Source organism: Schistocerca cancellata, chromosome 5 (assembly GCF_023864275.1).
Source record: "Schistocerca cancellata isolate TAMUIC-IGC-003103 chromosome 5, iqSchCanc2.1, whole genome shotgun sequence".
NCBI lineage: Eukaryota > Metazoa > Arthropoda > Insecta > Orthoptera > Acrididae > Schistocerca > Schistocerca cancellata.
Window position 1 is genome coordinate 765060215 of NC_064630.1, and position 24202 is coordinate 765084416.

Genomic DNA, 24202 nt, shown 5'->3' on the forward strand with positions numbered 1-24202 from the left:
TAACTGAATGTAAAACCCATTCATTATAGAGTCATACAGAATGAGAGGTTGTTCTACTTAAAAGAAAGAAGTTATAAAAATAAGCCACCCCACATATGAAAGGGATGGGAAAATTTCAAGAACTGCAAATTACCTTAAGCACATCAATAAACACCAACATAGCAGCACAGCACAGACTATACTTCCAGAAGTATAACTGCAGTATCAGCTGTGCAGAGAACAATAGATCTGTTTAGCACTAAAAAAAATATGACTATGACAGAGTTATTGTGGCAAAAGATAACAAGATGGCACTATAAACCAGCGATAAGGTGCGTACATGAATATAAAATTATGTAACACAAATAGATTAAAATAAATATAGGCAAAACACAGGAAGTAGGTAACATAATAGAAGCATACAAATTTCGTAAAACCAAATATCTCATCCCATCTGGCAAGTCTCTCCTGACCCGGGATTCTGGATGACTTTTCCACACTACCTCTTTTCCTAAACCTCTCTCCACTTCCTTTCACTTCACCACTCTTCCTTCCCCTTCATCCCTTTTGCTGAAGAAAGGATCCATTGGCTCCAAAAGCTTGCACAAGTAAAACTGTTTTTTGTGTGTGTTTTCTCCTGTTGCCACTTGGTGAGTAGATTTTTTTCTAGCCAATTACATCATGTAGTCAAAAATTGATTATTTCCATGATATCCTTACACAACCAAAAGAAAAAGGTAGAGTGATGGCAGCACGTACATAGTGAATCAAGTATGTCATAAAAGCCCATAATTCACAGTAAATTGACTAAAATGTGAAGTGCATGTACAACTCACATATTCAATAACCAGCAAATCCAAAGATCCAGGCATCAGAATTAGAACTCATAGGAAATATTGCATTTCAAAAACCAAGACCTAATCTTAGATGTCAAAAATTAAGACATATACACTCCTGGAAATGGAAAAAAGAACACATTGACACCGGTGTGTCAGACCCACCATACTTGCTCCGGACACTGTGAGAGGGCTGTACAAGCAATGATCACACGCACGGCACAGCGGACACACCAGGAACCACGGTGTTGGCCGTCGAATGGCGCTAGCTGCGCAGCATTTGTGCACCGCCGCCGTCAGTGTCAGCCAGTTTGCCGTGGCATACGGAGCTCCATCGCAGTCTTTAACACTGGTAGCATGCCGTGACAGCGTGGACGTGAACCGTATGTGCAGTTGACGGACTTTGAGCGAGGGCGTATAGTGGGCATGCGGGAGGCCGGGTGGACGTACCACCGAATTGCTCAACACGTGGGGCGTGAGGTCTCCACAGTACATCGATGTTGTCGCCAGTGGTCGGCGGAAGGTGCACGTGCCCGTCGACCTGGGACCGGACCGCTGCGATGCACGGATGCACGCCAAGACCGTAGGATCCTACGCAGTGCCGTAGGGGACCGCACCGCCACTTCCCAGCAAATTAGGGACACTGTTGCTCCTGGGGTATCGGCGAGGACCATTCGCAACCGTCTCCATGAAGCTGGGCTACGGTCCCGCACACAGTTAGGCCGTCTTCCGCTCACGCCCCAACATCGTGCAGCCCGCCTCCAGTGGTGTCGCGACAGGCGTGAATGGAGGGACGAATGGAGACGTGTCGTCTTCAGCGATGAGAGTCGCTTCTGCCTTGGTGCCAATGATGGTCGTATGCGTGTTTGGCGCCATGCAGGTGAGCGCCACAATCAGGACTGCATACGACCGAGGCACACAGGGCCAACACCCGGCATTATGGCGTGGGGAGCGATCTCCTACACTGGCCGTACACCACTGGTGATCGTCGAGGGGACACTGAATAGTGCACGGTACATCCAAACCGTCATCGAACCCATCGTTCTACCATTCCTAGACCGGCAAGGGAACTTGCTGTTCCAACAGGACAATGCACGTCCGCATGTATCCCGTGCCACCCAACGTGCTCTAGAAGGTGTAAGTCAACTACCCTGGCCAGCAAGATCTCCGGATCTGTCCCCCATTGAGCATGTTTGAGACTGGATGAAGCGTCGTCTCACGCGGTCAGCACGTCCAGCACGAACGCTGGTCCAACTGAGGCACCAGGGGGAAATGGCATGGCAAGCCATTCCACAGGACTACATCCAGCATCTCTACGATCGTCTCCATGGGAGAATAGCAGCCTGCATTGCTGCGAAAGGTGGATATACACTGTACTAGTGCCGACATTGTGCATGCTCTGTTGCCTGTGTCTATGTGCCTGTGGTTCTGTCAGTGTGATCATGTGATGTATCTGACCCCAGGAATGTGTCAATAAAGTTTCCCCTTCCTGGGACAATGAATTTACGGTGTTCTTATTTCAATTTCCAGGAGTGTAGAAAGCTTAAAAATAAAATATGTCAAATACAATGAAATAAATTGCCTAAAGAGCACCATAACAATCATTCTCTCTAACTTCTCTCACAGCAAAAGTGCAATATTTAAATAATCCCATTGTGTGAGACATCATCAAACAGAAACCAAAAAATATCATTGCATCAAAATTGTAAAAACTGCTAGTATTATTAATCATTTGATCGTTCAGCCAATTATCCTTATACACAAACAGGTGTTTAACAGTTTCTAATTCCTTGAGCAGATTCAACTTTTCCCCCTTACAAGCAAGGTGTACTATTCTCAAGTTTTCCATTATGAGGGACTGGTGACCACTTGACTCAAGATAGTCAGCAACAGCAGAGTGCTGTTTAATCTGGCCTGTCTTAGTTCACAAATTCTTACTGAACCCAGTCTCAAACACTCTGCCAGTCTGTCCTATATACACCATTTCAGAGTCACTGCATTCCAATTTATATTCTGTGGGAGCCCTCATCTTAAATATAACTCTGCTGAATTTTATTACTGGTAGTGACAACAACATGCATCCCCTGCTTTCGAAAAAGCTTCCCAGATCATAGAGAGATTCCTCATAAATGGGATTCTCATGGATTTGGATTTCAGAACCAATGAGGCAGGAAGACCTTTACACTCAATTACTGATGTTTTTTCTTTATATAATTTATCATCTATTGCAGTATTGCAGGAATTGCTTACAGATGCATTTCAAGTTACCTAATTATTTTTCTGTTGAAGATGGGCTCAGCAGTATCTCGCTATTAAGGTGCTCCATAGATTTGGAAAAAACTCAGTTTATAATGGTGAGGATTGCAGGAGGAGACGTGAATTATAGTCACTAACCATGGATTTACAATAGATGCCAGATTGAATCCTACCCCCATCTAGGTGCAGCTGCAGATCTAAAGAATAAGGTATCCCGTAGTGGTCCATCACTTCATCAGTAAATACCATGTTCGGGTGCAAAGCATTAAATTCTTCAGCCAGTAAAAGAATGTCAGACACAGGGCCACTGAAGTCAATCATGTTGTCATCTGCATAACGATGATAGAAGAGGACCTGATGAGAAAAAGTAGCATTCTAGATAAGATATTTACTCTCTAAATTATTGATAAAAATGTCTGTGAGATACTCTGATAACAATTGCCCATGGCCAAACCATCGTTCTGCTTATAATACTGATGACTAAACAAGAAGTAGTTGTAAGACATAAGTAGCCTAAATAAGGTGATTACTTCTACTATCTCATCTGAGCTCATCTAACAATTTTTTTTAAAAAAGTTCTTGTATAATAAGGATCATCTTATCCAAAGGAACATATGTATACAAGTTTTTAATATCCAGAAAGACTAAACTACAATCAGGTGAGAAAATATTGTTGTTTAAAAGTTGAACCAACTCCTTTCTATTAGAAACTGCAAAAATTCCTCACAGATGAATGTTTTTCATAACAACAATATGTATCTGGAAATAAGGTTCACCTGGGTTCCCTATACTGTTAATTATTGGACACATCAGGAAGCCAGCCTTCTACATTTACATCTGTATGGATATGTTGCAAATCACATTTAAGTACCTGGCAGAGTGTTTATCGAACCACCTTCACTATAATTCTCTATTATTCCATTCTTGAACAATGTGGGTAAAAAATGAACACCGATATCTTTCTGTGTGAGATCTGATTTCCCTTATTTCATTATGATTATCATTTCTCCCTATGTAGGTCAGCGTCAACAAAATATTTTTGTATTTGCAGAAGAAAGTTGGTGATTGAAATTTCATAAGAAGATTCTGTCACAACAAAAAACATCTTTGTTTTAATGGTTTCCAAACCAAATCCTGTATCATGTCTGTGACACTTTCTCCTCTATTTCATGATAATACAAAACATGCAGCTCTTCTTTGAACTTTCTCAATGTACTCCATTAATCCTATCTGTTAAGGATCCCAGACCGTATTCCAAAAGAGGATGGCAGTCTCTTTAGACATCTGTTACATTTTCTAAGTGTTCTGCCAATAAAACATGTTCTTTGGTTTGCCTTCCCCCCAACATTTTCTGTGTGTTCTTTCCAATTTAAATTGTTCATAATTGTAATTCCTAAATATTTAGTTTAATTTATGGACTTTTCATTAGACTGATTTATCATGTAGCTAAAGTTTAATGGATTCCTTTTAGCACTCATGTGATGACCTCTCACTTTTCATTATTTAGAGTCAATTGACCATTTTTGCACCATTCAGATATCTTTTCTAAATTGTTTTGCAATTTGTTTTCATCTTCTGATGAGCTTACTAGACATTAAATGATAGCACCAACTGCAAACAACCTAAGACAGCTGCTCAGATTAGCTCCTAAACTGTTTATATAGACAAGGAACAGCAGGGGGTCTATAACACTACCTTGGCGAATGCTGGAAGTTACTTCTGTTTTACTTGATGACTTTCTACCAATTACTATGAACTGTGACCTCTCTGACAGGAAATCACGAATCCAGTCACATAACTGGGATGATATTCCATAAGCACGCAATTTCACTACAAGCCGCTTGTGTGGTACAATTTCAAAAGCCTTTTGGAAATATAAAAATTGGGAATCCATTTGAAATCCCTTGTGTGGTACAATTTCAAAAGCCTTTTGGAAATATAGAAATAGGGAATCAATTTGAAATCCCTTGTAAATAATACTCAAAGTTTCGTGTGTGTAAAGAGCTATAGTTGTGTTTCACAAGAATGATGTTTTCTAAATCTTTGTTGACTGTGTGTCAATAAACCATTCTCTTTGAGGTAATTCATAATGTTGAACACAATATACGTTCCAAAAATCCTACTGGATATTGATATTAATGATATGGGCCTGTAATTACTCCTACTACCTTTCTAGAATATTGGTGTGACCTATGCAACTTTCCAATCTTTGGGTACGATCTTTCATCGAGCGAGTGGTTGAATATGACTGTTGAGTATGAAGCTATTGCATCAGTATGCTCTGGAAGAAACCTAACTGATATATAGTCTGGATCAGAATACTTGCTTTTACTAAGTGATTTAAGTTGCTTCACTACCCCAAGTATATCCACTTCTCAGTTACTCATATTGGCAGCTGTTCTTAGTTCAAATTATGGAATTTTTACTTGTATTCTTTGGTGAAGGAATTTCAAAAGGCTGTGTTTGGTAACACAGCTATAACAGCCCTGTCATCGATAGTATATTCATTGGTATCACGCAGAGAAGGCACTGACTGTGTCTTTCTGCTAGTATACTTTACATATGACCAGAATCTCTTTGGATTTTCTGCCAGGTTTTAAGATAAAGTTTCATCATGGAAACTATTAAAGCATCTCACATTGATGTCCGTGCTCAATTTTGAACTTCTGTAAAAGATCAGCAATCTTGGAGATTTTGCATTTCTTTAAATTTGAAATACTTTGTTTCTGCAACAGTGTTCTGACTCGTTTTGTGTACCAAGAAGGATCAGCTCTGTCAATCGTTAATTTATTTGGCATAAATCTCTCAATTTCTGTCGATACTATTTCTTTGAATACAATCATATCGGGTCTACATTTAACACTACATTGTTAATTTGGAAGGAGAGGAGATTCTCTCTCAGGAATGTGTCAAGTAAATTTTTATCTGCTTTTTTGAATAGGTATATTTTCGTTTATTTCTGGAGAATCTGGGAGTCACAATATTCAGCCTCATCCCTGTGTTCACTTATCCCTGTATCCGTTTTGATGCTTGTTATTAGCTCAGGATTATTTGTTGCTAAGAGCTCAAGTTTGTTTTCACAACTGTTTACTGTTCGCATGGGCTCATGCACTAACTACTCAAAATAATTTTCAGAGAATGCATATAGCACCATTTCGGATGATGTTTTATGTGTACCTCTGGGTTTAAACATGTATTTTCACTAACATCACTAGGGTAAATTACAGTCATCACCAACTAAACTGTATGAGTCAGGTACGCGTTTGAAATTAAACTCAAGTTTTCTTTGAACCATTTGGCAGTTATATCATATGAGTTGAGAGGTCAGTAAAACGATCCAATTATTATTTTATTACAGTTGCCAAGAATGACCCCATACTTACTCACAGGAACTATCTGCTTCAATTTCGCAATAAGATAAATTACTTCAAACAGCAACAAACACGCCACCACCAACTGTGTTTAGCCTATCCTTTTGGGACATCATTAGGTTCTTTGCAAAAATTTTGGCTGAACTTATCTCCTGCTTTAGCCAGCTTTCAGTGTCTATAAATATTTCAGCATCAGTGATTTCTATTACTGCTTGGAGCTCTGGTACTTGCCCGATACAGCTACGACAATCTACAACTGTTATACCAATGGTTCCTGTATCTACATTCCTATTTTTGACATGCACCTTTTGAGACTCGAGCCCATTTTGTATTTCACGGAGACCCTCTAACCTAAAAAACCACTCAACCCCAGCTACTCTGGTAGCCACCTCCTGCGTGAAGTGGACAGCTGACCTATTCACTGGAGTATTACAAGTCTTCATTTTGGCATGAAACAATGGTGTATCGCAGGACACATCACTTTCATTTTACAAACAAGGTCAAGATACAGAATATAAGATAGACTGAATATTTTAGCTTTTAGAGCATACCTTTCTGCAGTGAAAATATTGCATAAGGATGTCTTGGATGAAATGATGAGAGTTATGAATCATATTGTTGACAGTTGATCACTTAGATACATGAAAATAAATTGCAGAAGTTAAGGAAAGTTTATTGTTGTCCAATTTACAGGTACCATAAGGAGGTAAATGCATATTTTCCCTTTGCTGAGCATGTGGTAAATTTGGCAAAGATGGATTTCAGTATGCATCAGTGGTGCTTACTAAATAAAGGTCTTAAGATAACATCCAATGATGGCTAGATGATAGGATGGTTACGTCTTTGGTGGCAGATTAAAAACTGCACTTGATGCTACCACATGCAGTAAGTCAGAAAAACTTAGAGAGATGTATAGCACCAGTGACCTTACTGAAAATGCTACCCATAAAAGTCTAATAACAAAGACCTGGTGCTTTTTAAATTCTATAAACAAAAACCTGAGGTCAGAAGAAGCATTAGCTGTTCTTGCTAAGGGCAATACGTTGGACATCATTTATAGGATGTATAATATTGCGAAGACTTTGTGACTTTTTGAGAACAACATCCAACAAATAGATTATGAATCTACTGAAATCTGTAAAAAAGAGCTACAACCTATACAGAAAGCTGCTCCAGTATTTTTTGTCCTGAGCATGTTCCAAACTGAAAGTGATGTACACTAAAGCACCAAGCTTCAGGCCCAAATTAAGGTTCATAACACTGGTTTCCCAATACTTCTGATAATTAATGGTATAGGGAAACCACATGTAATTGCAATTACATGTTGTTATAATGCAAAAAGTTCGTCTGTTAGGAAAATTTTGCGATTGTAGTAGAAAGCAGTTGGATCAACTTTTAAGTGACAAAACTTTCCCACCTGGATGCAGCTTGCTCTCTCTGGATATTAAAAACTTGTATACAGATGTTCCTTTGGATAAGACGATCCTTATTATAGAGAATATCTTTTTAAATATCGTTGTATGAGCTCAGATCAGAAATTAGAAGTAATTGCCTTACTTAGGCTATGCAGATCTTGCAACTATTCCTCTTTCAGTGATCAGTATTATACGCAGAATGATAGTTTGGCCATGGGCAACTGCTTAACATCATGTTTCACAGACACTTCTGTCAATAACTTAGACTCTAAGTATTCTAATCAGGATGCTAGTCTTTCTCATCAGGCCTTCTTCTATCACCGTTGTGTAGCCAATAACACTATTGTCTTCAATGTCCGTGTGTCTGACATTCCATTACTAGGCAAATAATTTAACGCTTTACACCCAAACATGGTATTTACTCAGAAGCTATGGACCACAACAGAACACTTAATTATTTAGACTTGCAGCTTCAGCTTGATGGGGATAGAATTTAATCTGCAATCTACCATAAATCCGTGACTGGCGACTCTATGATTCACACTGCCTCCTACCATCCTCATCAGTACAAACCGAGGAATGATCTGGCTTGGTTAAAAACACTACAGCATTGAAACTTAAAATCATAAGTATGCCACTTTCTGTCACAGTGGAAAATCTGACTTTGTCAAGATAAAACAAGCAGGTTCTATGCAATAATGATCTCAATGAGATGGCTACAATGATGGCTGAACTGGTCACAACCAATCCAGCTAATTCTGATAACAAAAACTCACCACTTGAGCCATGAGATGAGCAATTAAAACATAATGCAGACATTAAAATGAAGAAGCACACTACAATGAATTTCAATTATCATCACTTATTATTCAAGAAGACTTAAATGGACAACATGTCCACACAGACACAAGCAAAAAGGTATAAGATCAGCTAACAAAGGGAGAATGAAACAAGCAACAAAAAAAAAAAAATAAATAAATAAATACAGTGAGTCTCCGTTTTACTCATGGACATAAAAATTAAATCAGTGTTATTACAATTTAGTCAAAACACTATACGAGTTCTTTTCTCACCATAAAATAATTTTTTCTGTTCAATAAAACAGCACAGTCTCTTCAAGATAAGTTATACAGGCTACAAAAGAAAAAAATCATTATGATGCTTCACACAGTGCATGCAAATGTACTGTGAATTACTTGGCTTTTGTGACACACTTTATTTGCCATGTATCATGCTATCACAATTTTACCTTTTCTTTAGCTTGTATACGGGCACCTCACATACATTTGTCTTTACATACTTTGATTGCTTCTGTTATGTTACCTACTTCTTACACTTTGCATATAAGCCTTTTAATCTATTTGTTTTACATAGTTTTAGATTCATGTATGCATCTTATTGCTAGCTATCTCCTGCCACACCAGTACTGCGTGTGCTTTCTAGTCTATCATAATCACATTTGTATGAATGCTAAACAGACCTATTGTGCCATGCACAACTGACACTGAATTTAAACTTTCATAAATGTGGTCCTATACTTTGCTGCCATCATGGCATCTGCCCGTTTGCTTAAGGTAACATATGTTTTTTGAAATTTTCCCATCTTCCATACGCAGGGTGGCTTACTGTCATAATTTATTTCTCTTAATTAGGTTCACCTCTCATTCTGTATGACTCTATGAGGGATGGATATTATAGCTAGTAACTTTTGCATAAATTTTAATCTTAATGGATTGTTTTCTTGTTTTATGGACAATATGATGATACCCCAACAGACCAAAACATGTCACTGAAATTAAATAACTTTGCAACCCAGACCATTCTTTCAATTTGAAAGTAGTAACTTTCTTTTATAAACAGCTTAGTATAAAATGTACTACAGCATTTAGCTTTGCTGTCCTTATGCTAAAAATCCTCCAGCTGCATATGCACAAAAATTAAATTTATAATTAGCCATTATTTCCACACTAGGTCCTTTGGTCTTTTAATGACTATAACAGTACTTTAAAATCTCAATGATATTTTGCATCAGTGACTACTCAAATTTTGGTAAAAAGTCTCTACACAGTATGAGCTCAAAAATAAAATGTTTGCATGCTAACCTGGTACCATTATATTGCTGACCCACGGGATAAGGTTAAATCGTTGCATTAGTTGTGAGAAATCTAAATCAGGTATAGTCATGTTTCCCAAAACACCAACACATTCTACAACAAAATCCTCATTTGAACACTGGATAACTGCCTGAGCAATATCACCGACGAACTCCTGAGAAAGAGACAGAATTTAAAAAGAATGTTAGCAACTAACAAAAACAAATATATGAATAGTTGCATGATATAAACAAGTGAACCAATTACGAGGGTATTATTAACATAGAATATATAAGAATAACAATGATTTTCCCACTCTGTACAAAAATCATTGAACACTAGAATGATACATAAGCACTACAGCAGAAGGTTTCAAAACCCTGTTTCATTAAACACAAAGTGAATAAAGATCTGCATACAGAAGACAGAGGCAAAAAAGCTACGGTATCACATAACACTGGCAATAGAAACCTACATATTTAACACAAGCTACAGTAGAGTGAACACACAGGAGTGCCAATACAGGACCAGCGAAACCCCTTACCAAAATTGGAAGATTTGTATTAACAATGGAAGCAAACACTAAAACATGCGTGAATATCATCAGAGGTTTGTAAGCACAAAGATTCAGATTTTGTTCAAAAACATGATCTAGATCATGACGGTGCTTTGAATACCATTAGCATTGAAGAAGATAAGCACTTTGAGTTTGCAAAACTAAAAATCACTTACAGTACTTGTCCCCTGAATATGTTGCTTTGACTTTCTTCGACTAATTTGTCTCCAGAATTGAAAATGAAACTATTAAATGCATTTACTGCCAGAAGCAGAGCCATTAGGCATAGAACTTAAAAGAGTTCAAGGCAGGAATCAATCAAATCCAATAAATTATCAGCAGTGGAAATGAATCATTTGTTTCTTATAAAATCAGACTATTTTTTGTGTATTTGATGTAAGTCTCAAGTACCTTTGAGAGACAAACTGTATGGTAGCATTAAAATTAATGTTTCATCAGTGTCCTATACTTAGTTCAAAAACTAAAAGTTGTAAATGATATGGATGAGAGTGACCTTAAGTCCATAGAGAACTACAATAAATTCTAACAAAAAATGAGAAACAGGAGCAGTATGTGCTTCAAGTCCTATATGAGCCGCAGCTGTTGTTTCCAGGCTATACAAAAGCAACTTTATCACAGAATAACGACTGTTAAAATAAAATCTCTTTTTCTCATCATATGTGCCTCACAAACATTATACAGAACAGTGTTGCCCAACATACGACGGGTATTTAATAAGTAATGCAACACTTTTTTTTTCTCTGCTGATTTCATTTGAAAAAATGTGGAATTTGTGGTGGGACATCATGGAATATTCCCGCTTTAGCCCCTATAGTTTCATGAAGTTTTGATAGGTGGCAGCACTATACATAGCCTTCAAAATGGCTTCTTTAACTATGGTGCTTTCCAAGCTGTCACTGAGGTTTTTTTTGGCAGAAAAACAGATCATCATAGATATTCATAAGCACTTGCATAATGTCTGTGGAAACCTGGTAGTGAACAAAAGAACAGTGAGGCATAAGGTGCGACAGCTATCTTAATCACAACTAGGTCACACAAACCTGTCCAATTTCCTAGCCGGCCGTACACAGCTGTGACTCCTACAATGTCGGAATGTGCGGACATATTCTTTCCAGCTGATTCGCAGATCACAACCAAACACATCACTGGTCAATTGGATGCCTCTTACAGTAGTGCTGACACACTTGTCCACCAGTTGAGGTCGTCAAAGGTGTGTGCCCGCTGTGTCCCTCACTGCCTAAGCTATGAAGGACTGTCTGTGCAGAATTGCTTGCACATTACGAGGCTGATCATGAACATTTTTGTCAAACTTCATCACAGGCAATAAAACATAGGATCATCATTGTGAACTGGTGAAGAAATGACAATACATCGAGTGGCATCACATCACCTCTTCTCCGAAGAAAAAGTTCAAAGCCACACCCTCAGCCAGTAGAGTCATGGCGATGGTCTTCTGGGACTCTGAAGGGGATATTCTGTTTGATGGTTTCCCTCAAAGGGCAATGATCAAGTCTGAAGTGTATTGTGCCACCTTCAGGAAACTGAACAAATGACTTCTGGATGTTCATTGCCACAAAAATGCAAACAAACTTCTTCTTTTCCATGACATCATAATACCTCACACAGATCTGCACACCAGAGAGGGGCTCACAAAATTTCATTGGACTGTTCTTCCACATCCACCCTACAGCCCAGATCTCGCACCTTCTGACAACCACCTGTTTGGTGCAATGAAGGATGAACTTCATGGGAAGCAGCTTGGGATGACGGGGAGGTGGTTATTGATGCAGCATGATATTGGCTCTGATGTCAACCAGTAAAGGGTGGTACCATGCGGGCATACACACCTTCCCTGTAAGATGGCATAAGGCCATCCATTGAATGGAGATTATGTTGAAAGACAGGGTTTTGTAGGCAAAAAAGTGGGGAGTAATAAGGTGTATTGGAAACCTGAACAACACCAACCTGCTTTCAGAAAAAATGTATTGAATTACTTATTGAATGCCTCTCGTGTTATTAAAGTTATTACAGCAGAGTTTAAGGGGCACTACTTCCCCTTTTCCCACTGAGCCCAAATTACACACAACACATTTTCTCTTGAAATAGACACTTACTACAGGAAGTACAGAGAAAAATCAATCTTGAAGGATAAGAGACATCCTAATATACATACACACATATGGCAGTGTAGGGCTAGATTTAGAAAGAGCAAAAACTGTCAAGAAGAAACAGGACATGGAAAAATGCATGTACAAGAAAGTAGGTCTCTCTCTCTCTCTCTCTCTCTCTCTCTCTCTCTCTCTCTCTCTCTGTGTGTGTGTGTGTGTGTGTGTGTGTGTGTGTGTGTGTGTGTGTGTGTGTGTGTGTGTGTGTGTGTGTATGTGTGTGTGTGTGCTTTTGAAAGTTACAAACACTGTTTAGAATCTTTCATTTTTTCAATATTTTTCATTTCTCTGTATCCTCACTCAAAAGATTAAAACATACATTATGTGATAAAAAGTATCCGGACACCTGGCTGAAAATGACTTACAAGTTTGTGGCACCCTCCATCGGTAATGCTGGAATTCAATATGGTGTTAGCCCACCCTTAGCCTTGATGACAGCTTCCACTCTCACTGGCATATGTTCAATCAGGTGCTGGAAGGTTTCTTGGGGAATCGCAGCCCATTCTTCATGGAGTGTTGCACTGAGGAGAGGTACCGATGGCAGTCGGTGAGGCCTGGCATGAAGTCGGCATTCCAAAGCACCCCAAAGGTGTTCTATGGGATTCAGGTCAGGACTCTGTGCAAGCCAGTCCATTACAGGGATGTTATTGTCATGTAACCACTCCGACACAACCCATGCATTATAACCAGGTGTTTGATCGTGTGAAAAGATGCAATCGCCATCCCCGAATTGCTCTTCAATGGTGGGAAGCAAGAAGGTGCTTAAAACATCAATGTAGGCCTGTGCTGTGATAGTGCCATGCAAAACAACAAGGGGTGCAAGCCCCCTCCATGAAAAACACAACCATAGCATAACAGCACTGCCTCCAAATTTTACTGTTGGCACTACACACATGGGCAGATGACGTTCACTGGGCATTCGCCATACCCACACCCTGTCATCAGACCGCCACATTGTGTACTGTGATTCGTCACTCCACACAACATTTTTCCACTGTTCAATCAAACAATGTTTACACTCCTTACACCAAGCAAGGTGTCATTTGGCACTTACTGGCACAATGTGTGGCTTGTGAGCAGCTGCTCAATCATGAAATCCAAGTTTTCTCACCTCCCGTCTAACTGTCATAGTACTTGCAGTGGATCCTGATGCAGTTTGGAATTCCTGTATGATGGTCTGGATAAATGTCTGCCTATTACACATTACGACCCTCTTCAACTGTCGGTGGTCAACAGATAATGTCGGCCTGAACGCTTTTGTGCTGTACATGTCCCTACATGTTTCCACTTTACTATCATGTCGCAAACAGTGGACCTAGGAATGTTTAGGAGTGTGGAAATCTTGCATACAGACATGTGACACAAGTGACGCCCAATCATCTGACCACATTCGAAGTCTGTGAGTTCCACGGAGTGCCCCAGTTTGCTCTCTCACAATGTCTAATGACTACTGAGGTCACTGATATCAAGTATCTGGCAGCACAATACACCTAATATGAAACATATGCTTCTGGGGGTGTCCAGATACTTTTGATCACATAGTATCTGTGTATGTCTCAGCAGTCTTCCGTAATGTACCAAATACAACCAACTCTACGAAGCACTGCTACTTGCTGAAAAGTTCATATCTCACACAAAGATGGATTATTTCCTCTTAGGTAAGCTGATCTCCCAGAATTTCCCAGTTATTTATTCTAATCTCGTATTAGAGAGGAAAAAGGAATAAAACACGATAACAGGATAAACAGACTTAGTTTCTTTATGTGTGTTTAAATGTATAAATATGGTGCACAAATTATAAGGTAAAGTGTTTACAAATCCCTTGTAACATTAATTTAACATAAAATATCATTATAGACAATAGTTTTAGGTTCCCCATCAAGAATGAATTCTTGAATGAAACCACTCTTGTGGGAGCAACATACCATGATACATGGGAGACAACTGGTAACTTCCAATGCACTCCACACTGCTTAACAGATGCACCTGGTGATGTATTGGTCACAATAAAGAATGCAAGTCTCATTGGAAATTGAAATCTGTTAAAGGTAAAAGGAAGATCTGACAGAATGAGGTGTATCTCTGGAATGAAGACTGTTTCAAAACATGTCTGCATCCACTTTGCAGTGGTTGCAGAATATAGACATAGTTGTAGATCAAGATGTCTTGCCCCCAATATTCTACCAGAAGGTAAGTGATATACCTACTAAATCAAAACTCATACTTACATTCCACAATTATACTTTGCATGTCCACTTCTTTCCTATAATAAACCCCCATACAATACATATCAACAGCATGGAAATAAGAGTCACAATAAACAAGTAACAATTACTTACTACAAAGTTTTGTTTTGTTTCCTCATGCTGTGCTATATTACGTATCATTTTCATAAGAAGTGAGTCCTGATTGCGAAATGCTCGTGACATAAGAGCTTGCAAGCGATTATTTTCAATCATCATTTGAGCATTTCTCTTGTTGATAGCTAAATTGATGCAAAGTGCAATCAATTCTAAATGAAGTTCATCTTCTGGACTTTCGAGAAGCATGGTCATGACCTGTAAAGACAGTTCATAATATTAATTCCTTCAATCATACCTTTGTAAAAAAAAAAAAAATTACAGTTGACCTAAAATTTCACAATATTCAAAATAAAATAACAAGAGTCCCCACTGAGTGATAACCATGTTGTATTTATCAATGAAACCAAGTTACTTGGGGTTTCCATAATTGGTAAACTCACATGGCAATATCACATCGACATAACCAGTACCAAACAGAGTAAAGTATGTTTCATCATAACATAAATAAGAAATGTAATATTGGTACCCTGTCAATGTACTATGCTCTCTTTCATTTTATGCCTAATTATGGAATAATTATTTGTGGCGAAAGTGCACAGCCCGTGTAGTTGTTTACACTCCGAAAGAAAGCAGGCAGAACAAGAACAATATGGTTCAAACAGCAATTAAAAAAAATCAGCAAATTGGCACCACTGTGAAGCAAGGTTAAGAGATGCACTAATGCTGGTGTCCCACTTAATGAAACTCCAACATTGTTAAATGTATAGGAATAAAAGTATACAATCATTTCCCAGTCCCAATAAAGGACACCAAAGAATTAAATGATTTCACAGTAAATTTAAGGTAATTTCTAATAAAGCACTAGTTTCAAAGCCCACACAGAGCTCTCCGACACCTGTACCTACAGCCCCTATCGTCGCAATCCTGTCCCATAGGTCCAAAAGGACCTCCAGCATCCCAAAATGTGATCCCTGAATCCATCTCCCTTTTCACAACAGCAACCTTCCTATACTCCTGTCGCCCGCATCTCGTGGTCGTGCGGTAGCGTTCTCGCTTCCCACGCCCGGGTTCCCGGGTTCGATTCCCGGTGGGGGTCAGGGATTTTCTCTGCCTCGTGATGGCTGGGTGTTGTGTGCTGTCCTTAGGTTAGTTAGGTTTAAGTAGTTCTAAGTTCTAGGGGACTTATGACCACAGCAGTTGAGTCCCATAGTGCTCAGAGCCATTTGAACCATTTGATACTCCTGTCTTTCACCTGCTCCCAAATCAACCCAAAGGTCCCCCCACTGGTCCTGCCATTGTGGCTAGGCACAACATTCCCACAGAATGAACCTCTGCCTTTGTTGACCAATGCCACCAAACTATTGTCCATAACTTCCAATCCTACTTTCAAGACACTGCTTACTTCCTTTACTGCCATTCCACAATCATGTCCTGTAACCACCAGACTTCTTGATGGTCACTGCAGGTGCAATGTCCTTAATACACTAACATCCCCCATACCCATGACTACCTTTCCCAACAGCCTCCTGATACGAAACCCACCACCTCTTCCCTAATCCTCCTAGCTAACCCACATCCTGACACACAATTATTTGACTTTCAAAGGCTGAATTTATAAATGAATTTGTGGTACCGTCATGGGCATTTGCATGGTACCATTCTATTCCAACTTATTTATGGGCCAGTTGGATGACTCCTTTCTAACCAGCCAACATCTAAAACCCATTGTCTGGTTCAGTTTCATTTTCATGATATGGACTCGTGGCAGGAACAACCTTTACTCTTTCATCCATAACCTCAGCACCTACTCCCAAATCCATTTCACTTGGTCTTTCAACTCGATGAGTCACCTTCCTAGATGTGAATCTACACCTTTCAGATGGGTCCATAAATACATCTGTTTATACCAAGTGCACCAACTATCGACAGTACCTCCACTTTTACAGCTTCACCCATTCCATCTCAAAATGTCTCTTCCTTACAGCCTCACCACAGTAGTGTAGATTGCTTCATTCAACTGTGTCTTCCCCCATGCAAGATGGAACTATATCTACACCTCATAACCATACAATATTTGACAGGTATATCAACTATTCAGTGCTAACTTACCATTGGAATGCAATCAGTATATGTGAACATAGATTTGCATTTGTCATCCATACTCAAGTGGTACAGAATTCTTAGTACAATGACTTCATGTCTCTGCTCACCTGTAATTTTAGAGGAAGCTTGTCTGTACAATACATTCAACAGGAAAAGCTTCAGAAAAGCTATTAAATAAGGCTACAGTTTTAAAATTATAAACTCATTCCAATACAGACAACAGAAAGAATAAAAAAAATTAAAAAAAAAATTTGAGATCTTTTACAAACTGAGATATCCAAATACCACAGATGATGACCTAGCTGCTTTTGAGTAACTTTAATGCTCAAATAGGTACAAAAAACAAATTTAAATAGTATGGTATCACACAGCCAGCAAAAGAAGCGACACAGATGGTATGAGACAGATCAGTTTTTGCCAGCATTCTCACCTGCAACTAATGTAGACCTTCTTCAGGAAGCCCCCTCCCCCCTCCCTTCCAAGCAAAGCCACAAGATGGATACCTCTCTAAATCATATATTGGAAGAATTTCAGATAGATAATTTACCCATTTCTCAAAAAGGCACTTAGGAAATTATGAATGTGAAAGTAATAAGGAATGGTGAATTTGATTCAGATTACTACATCTCCTAAATTAAGGTTATTGTTCTACCTAATAAAATACAACAAAAATCACAAAAACTAATAAAGTGTGATCCAGACAGACTTACAATTAGAAAAGAATCAATTCAAAAATACCAAGATGAAATTAAAATGGCTAAACATGGTAACTGGCCAGAATTACCTAAAGAAATTAATAATGCTGCACAGAAAACATTTGAGTCAATCAGAAATAACTATAAAATATGGTGGAATGAAATACAAGAAGAATCTTTAACATAGAGGGCCAAAAAATGGAAAAAACTGGAAACTGTCAAGATAAATTGAAATTGGACACTATGATCAATTTAAACAGTGAAAAGAGGAAATTTGCAAAAATTAAGAAAAACTTTTCAAACAATAACATCTGTGATTTTTATCACACATTAACAGGCAGATTAAAGGGATACCAAACCCTAAATGTGTGTTTCATAAATGAAAATGGCAGACTTGGTTTAAGCAACTCTAAAAATAGCAAAATATTTTGACTAGCTTTTGATTGTCCAGAACCCATAAGCTGGAATTCCCAAACACTCATGGTAATTTAAAAGTAAATTTACCTACAACTTTCAAAGAAATTGACGATGTAATTAAAACATTAAAAAACAAAAAGTGAGAGGAAAAGTTTCTATTACAGCGGAACGTTTGAAATAGTTTCCCCCAAAAAAAATCCCATGAGAGACAAAGGTAGCTGTGATACATCCATTACATAAAAAAGGTAAGAAACAAAACATTACCAACTGCAGTGGCATTTCTATACTACGAGCAGCAAATAAAATATGGGCAGTCACTTAGGTGACTATCAAGGGGGTTTTAGGAAGAGCAGATCAGGCTCTGAACAAATATTTAATACGAAGTCAATCATTCACCACAGGTAACTGAATCTGGAAGATAGTTGAGTAAAGTTTGTTGATTTCAAAGAGGACTTTGACCCTGCTAACAGACAAATTATAGATGAAATAACTCAAAGATTTGATGTAAAGTCTAAAGTAGCACATCTAATTCATGAAACACTTACAGACACAGTGAAATTTATGGGATAAATATGTCAGTCCTTCTAAATAACAAGATGTCTATGGCAAGGTATTGGCCTCTCCCCAATTCTTTTTCATTGCGTTTAAAAAGGTGAAAATTTGGTCTCAAAAACTGAATGAATTTAAGAAACTTAGTTTCTACAGAGAATCATATAACTCTCTTCGAAAATGCTTTTCCGAGATTGATGTCTGAAATATTCCTCTGTGATACTGACAAGAGGAAGATTGAGTCAATAATTAAATCACTAAAGACTAAGGACTCTCATGGATATAATGGAGTGCTCAGCAGATTATTAAAGTACTGTGCTGCACATGTTAGCCCTGTACTTAGCCATATTTGTAATTTTTCCTTTAAGAACGGTCAGTTTTTTGAGCAATTAAAGTAGTCAGTAATAAAGCCACTTTATAAAAATGGAGAAAGGGGTAATGTAGGCAATTTTAGACCTATTTCTATGCCATCAGTTTTTGCTAAAGTATTGAAAAGGCTGTGTATCTAAGGATAATTGGTCATTTTACATCACATAATTTTTTATCAAATATACATTTCGGCTTTAGAAGTGGCTTAACAAATAAAAATGCTATATTCTCTTTTCTCTGTAACGTACCAGATGGATTAAACAAAAGGTTTAGAATGCTAGGATATTTTTTGATTTAACTAAGCTGTTTGTTTGTGTCGATAACAAAATATTGCTCCAGAAGTTGGACCATTATGGAATACGGGGAGTAGCACACAATTGGTTAACCTCTTACTTTAACAACAGACAGCAAAATGTCATTATTCACAGTGTTGGGAATGGCTGTGACGCGGGGTCTGAGTGGGGCATAGTCAAAGGAGCATGCCCCAGGGATCAGTGTTGGGATCACTCCTGTTCCTTATTTATGCCCTCTAGTATTATGAGTAATTCTAAAACATTTCTGTTTGCTGATGGCACTGGTTTGGTAGTAAAGGTTCTGACATTGGTTCTGTTTAAAATAGTGCAGTTCACGACATAAGTTCATGGCTTGTAGAAAATAAACTAATACTAAATCACAGTAAGACTCAGTTTTTACAGTTTCTAACACACCTCAACAAAACCTGATGTTTAAATTTCACAGAGTGGGCATATGATTATTGAAACTGAACAGTTCAAATTCCTAGGTGTTAAGACAGGTAGTAAACTGTCATGGAAGGCCCACAGTCAGGATCTTCTTCAAAGACTTGATGGTGCCATTTTTACTATTCGAACGGTATCTGAAGTAAGTGATCATTCGACATGAAAATTAGTCTGCTTTGCTTATTTTCATTCACTTATGCCATACTGTATTTTATTTTGTGGTAACTCTTCCCATTCTCAAAGAATATTTTTGGCTCAGAATTGGGCAGTTTGGGAAATAGCAGGTGTAAGTTTGTGAACCTCTTATCGACCCCTGTTCACTAGTCTGGGTATTCTGACATTGGCCACTCAATATAGATATCCCTTACTGTTATTTCTTGTTAACAGTATCAGCTTATCCCCAAGAATTAGCAGCTTTCACTCTTGTGCAGAAAGGTGTGCAGTATACTGCTGCAGCCATTTTCAATAAGCTACAACAAGAATCCAAAAATCTTTGCAGTAATCCACAAGCTTTCAAATCCAAACTGAAGCGTTTCCTCATGGGTCACTCCTTCTATTTTGTCGAGGAGTCCCTTGAAAAATTAAACTGTTAATTGTGTTAAATGTTGTAAAGTGTGTTTACTTAAACTTATGATTTGACTTTTTTTTATTCATAAACATTTTATTTTATCTGTTATTCCTTTATGATGTAATTTCATGTACTGACACATTCCTTGACCTTGGAGATTTGCTCCTCAACTTGGTTCAACATACTAGATGTGTAAATAAAAAATAAAAATAAATTTAGTGATAAGGTTGGGAAGAGGAAACAAAAATAATGGAATAAACTGCCTTGTTTTAACACATACCTTTAACATACTTCTGCTGTAACACAAATTAATCTTTTAGAAGTAATAGCCAGGAAGACAGCTTAAGAATTTTTGCAGAAAAAAAAAACAAATTTTTTACAAACATTAAAAATGCACTGAAATGTCTGAAAACAACTAACCAAGTTGAAAAAGATTTAAAAAATTAAATATATTTGGGAAGATAATATGAGAAAATGGTTTGAAAGAAGCTGCTATGGAGGAGATGAATACATAAAATGGGAATGGAATATGGTATAACTAAAAAATTTTATAAAATGCCTGTCTAAAACAATAGTGATGCCAGAACGTCAATATCCATATGAATGTCTATCATTAAATTACAGTTAAGATAAACTAGAAATACTACAAAGGCAGATCATTAGGAAAATATCAGACCCATGAAAAACTGTCGAAGGTCTGTAAAGGCCTCCACTGAACTCTCAGCATATTTGGGGAGAGACTGCTTGTTAGTGCAGATGTGATGGCCATGAGGATTACGTTATATGGAAGGGACTTCATGATGTGGAATTGCTGACAGCTGTCAAAATGGAAGTGCTGTTGATCATTGGTGGGTTTGATGTGGACAGAGGTACTGATGGAGCTATCCATGAGGTGGAGGTTTACATTAGGGAATATGTCTTGTTAAGCTGATGAGGACCCGATGAAGCAAATGAAGGAGAAGGTGTAGAGGTTTTGGAGGATTGTGGACAGAGACTCCACACTCCTGATCCAGATCATGAAGACACCTCAGTGTCTCAGAACCAGGTGAGGCATTTGGGTTCTGGATGGCTAGGAAGAATTCCTTTAGATGGTCCATGAATAGGCTGGCATAGAATTATGTCATGCAAGTTCCTATGGCTGTACCATAGATTTGTTTGTGGGTTATGAATTCAAAGGAGAAGTAATTGTGGATGAGGATATAGTTGGTCATGGTGACAATGATGGAGGTTGTAGGTTTCAAGTCACTCCAGTGTTGGGGAAGGTAGTGCTCAAAGGCAGCAAGACCACGGGTGTAGGGGATGTTAGTGTTGGACTTAGTCCAATACCTTACCCAACAGTCTAGTTTTAACTGTGTCTGTTCACTGCTCAACACTTCCTCTGTGTGATGTGTAGCAGTCTATCCTAATTCCTATTATTATTCCATACCAGATACCCTTGTCAGATTATGTACATAGAGAATAAGAACAGTCCTATCACACTTCCCTGAAGCACTCCTGATGATACCCTTGTCTCTGATGAACACTTGCTGTCAAAGACAATGTACTGGGTTCTATTACTTAAAATGTGTTTGAGCCAGTCGCACAGCTGGGAACTGTTTTGATACATTCAGACCTTTGTTAACAATTAGCAGTGGGGAACCATGTCAAATGCCTTCTGAAAATCTAGGTATATAGAATCTCCCCTTTGCCCTTCACCAATAGTTCACAGCATATCATGTGAGAAAAGGGCAAACAGGGTTTCACACGAGGGGTGCTTTCTACATATGTGGTGATTTGTGGATGAAAGCTTTTCTGTCTCAAGGAAATTTATTATATTCTAACATAGAATATGTTTAAGAATTCTGTAGCAAACCGATGTTAAGGACATTGTTCTATAATTTTGTGGGTCCATCCTTTTATCCTTCTTATAAACAGAAGCCACCCGCACTTTTTTTGTCTCATGGACTTTGAGTTGGGTGAGAGATTTGCGATAAATGCAAGCTAAACAAGGGGCAATTCTGTACAGTACTCTCTGTAGAAGTAAAGTGAGATTCAGTCTTAACCTGGTGACTTATTTGTTTTAAAGCCCTTTATCTGCTTCTCTACACCAGGGACATCTATTACTATGCCCCATCTCTGTGTGATGGTCAAATGATAGCATTTCTGTACACTCCTCCAGAATGAATTCTCTCTTAGACATGGAATTTAAAGCTTTAATTCTCCTTTTGATGCTACACCATACTGACTGACAAGTCACTGGATAGAGGCCTTCAAGCCAGTTAGTCATTTTACATAGAGCCAGAATTTCCATGGGTTCTCAAAAATATCTTTCGCTAAGATATAAAGATGAAAGTAGTTGTATGCTTTGCGCATTGATCTTTTTATGAACGCATGAATTTCTACTACCTTTTCTACACCCACATACATACTCCACAAGCCACCATACGGTGCATAGCGGAGGATACCCTGTACCACTACTAGTCATTTCCTTTCCTGTTCATCTAGAAAACAGAATAAGAACAATTTTCTATATGTCTTTGTACAAGCCCTGATTTCTATCTTATCTTTGTGGCCCTTAAACAAAATGTTTTCTGGCAGATGTAGAACTGTTCTGCTCTCAGCTTCAAATGACAGTTAATAAATTTTCTCAATAGTGTTCCTCAAAAAGAATGTCACCTGTTGACATTTCCACATTCTTTTTTGAACTGAGTGTGGAACAATCCTGGCTTCCTCAGCATTTTCTGAATGTTGCTTGGTCCATCTTTAATCCACTTATTCAGCACATGCTTCTTCAGAGCCCAATTTACTATCAGTTTAAACTTTGCCCATTTTTCAGTCTATCTTATAAGAGAAGTATTGCCTCGTGAGTTCCCACATTTCTCTGGAAACCCTGTAAATAATTTATGTAAGTATTTTGCAATAATGGTTTATTGGACTGATAGTCTGATAATATTTGTGTATGTGAGTGCTGCCTTCTTTTGAATTAGAAGTATTACCTTATTCTTGAAATCTGAAGGTGTTTCACCTGTCTCATATATCTTTTAAACTGTATGGAATACTTTTGTCATGGCTGGCCCTCACAAGAATCTCAATAAATCTGAAGGAATGTCATCTACACCAGAGTCTTTGTTATAAGTTACGTATTTCAGTGCTTTGTCAAATTCTCCTCTTAGCATCGTATCTGCACTTTAATCTTCATCTATTATCTCTTCCCTTTCTATAACACTGTCTTCAAATTTATTTCCCTTGGGTTCTACACTAAAAAAAGGAAGCATTGCAAATTGTGTACATACATTTTACTGTATAGGAAAGTTTTATAATGATAAGCTCCAGACAAAAATCCATAATGATCTTCTGAGGATATTTAAACTGATGCATTCTTGTAGTGAACACTATTTAGAAGTTTGTGGTGGTTGTCAAATTACAAGAGCTGTTCCTTGTTGCCTAAATCAGGGTACATAATACATGCATCCACTTTCATGTGATGAAAACTGGAGTATTACATGGACAGTTTTCATGTTTACACACTAGCCACCAAATACTGTGCAACAGAAAAACTTGATTCTTAGCATGTTGTTGGGGTTCCTAGTATACTTATTTATTTTTACCTATTTTACTCTTGGAATTGGGCCAACAGTATTGTCGGACAACTCAAGTTGCCATAAACCATATGCACTGCCACTTCTTCATTTTCTGATAGTATTTCAATATGACAGCTACCTGTACTATGGAAAGACATGCAAAGAAAACTATACAATCAAAGACTTACAATGATATGAATCAAAACTATG

The 24202-nt window shown here is 38.1% G+C and overlaps 1 protein-coding gene across 2 annotated transcripts in view; it reads right to left on the reverse strand.

Annotated features, from left to right (window-relative positions):
- The window catches only part of LOC126188997 (kinesin-associated protein 3), a 226372-nt gene that overhangs the window by 100220 nt on the left and 101950 nt on the right, over window positions 1-24202 (reverse strand). For both annotated transcript variants that reach the window (XM_049930800.1, XM_049930801.1), the window contains exons 9-11: window positions 17104-17204; window positions 15031-15249; window positions 9959-10124 (exon numbers count right to left, since the gene is read on the reverse strand). In XM_049930800.1, coding sequence (XP_049786757.1) covers window positions 9959-10124; window positions 15031-15249; window positions 17104-17204 — 486 coding nt within the window. The remainder of the gene's footprint in view (window positions 1-9958; window positions 10125-15030; window positions 15250-17103; window positions 17205-24202) is intronic.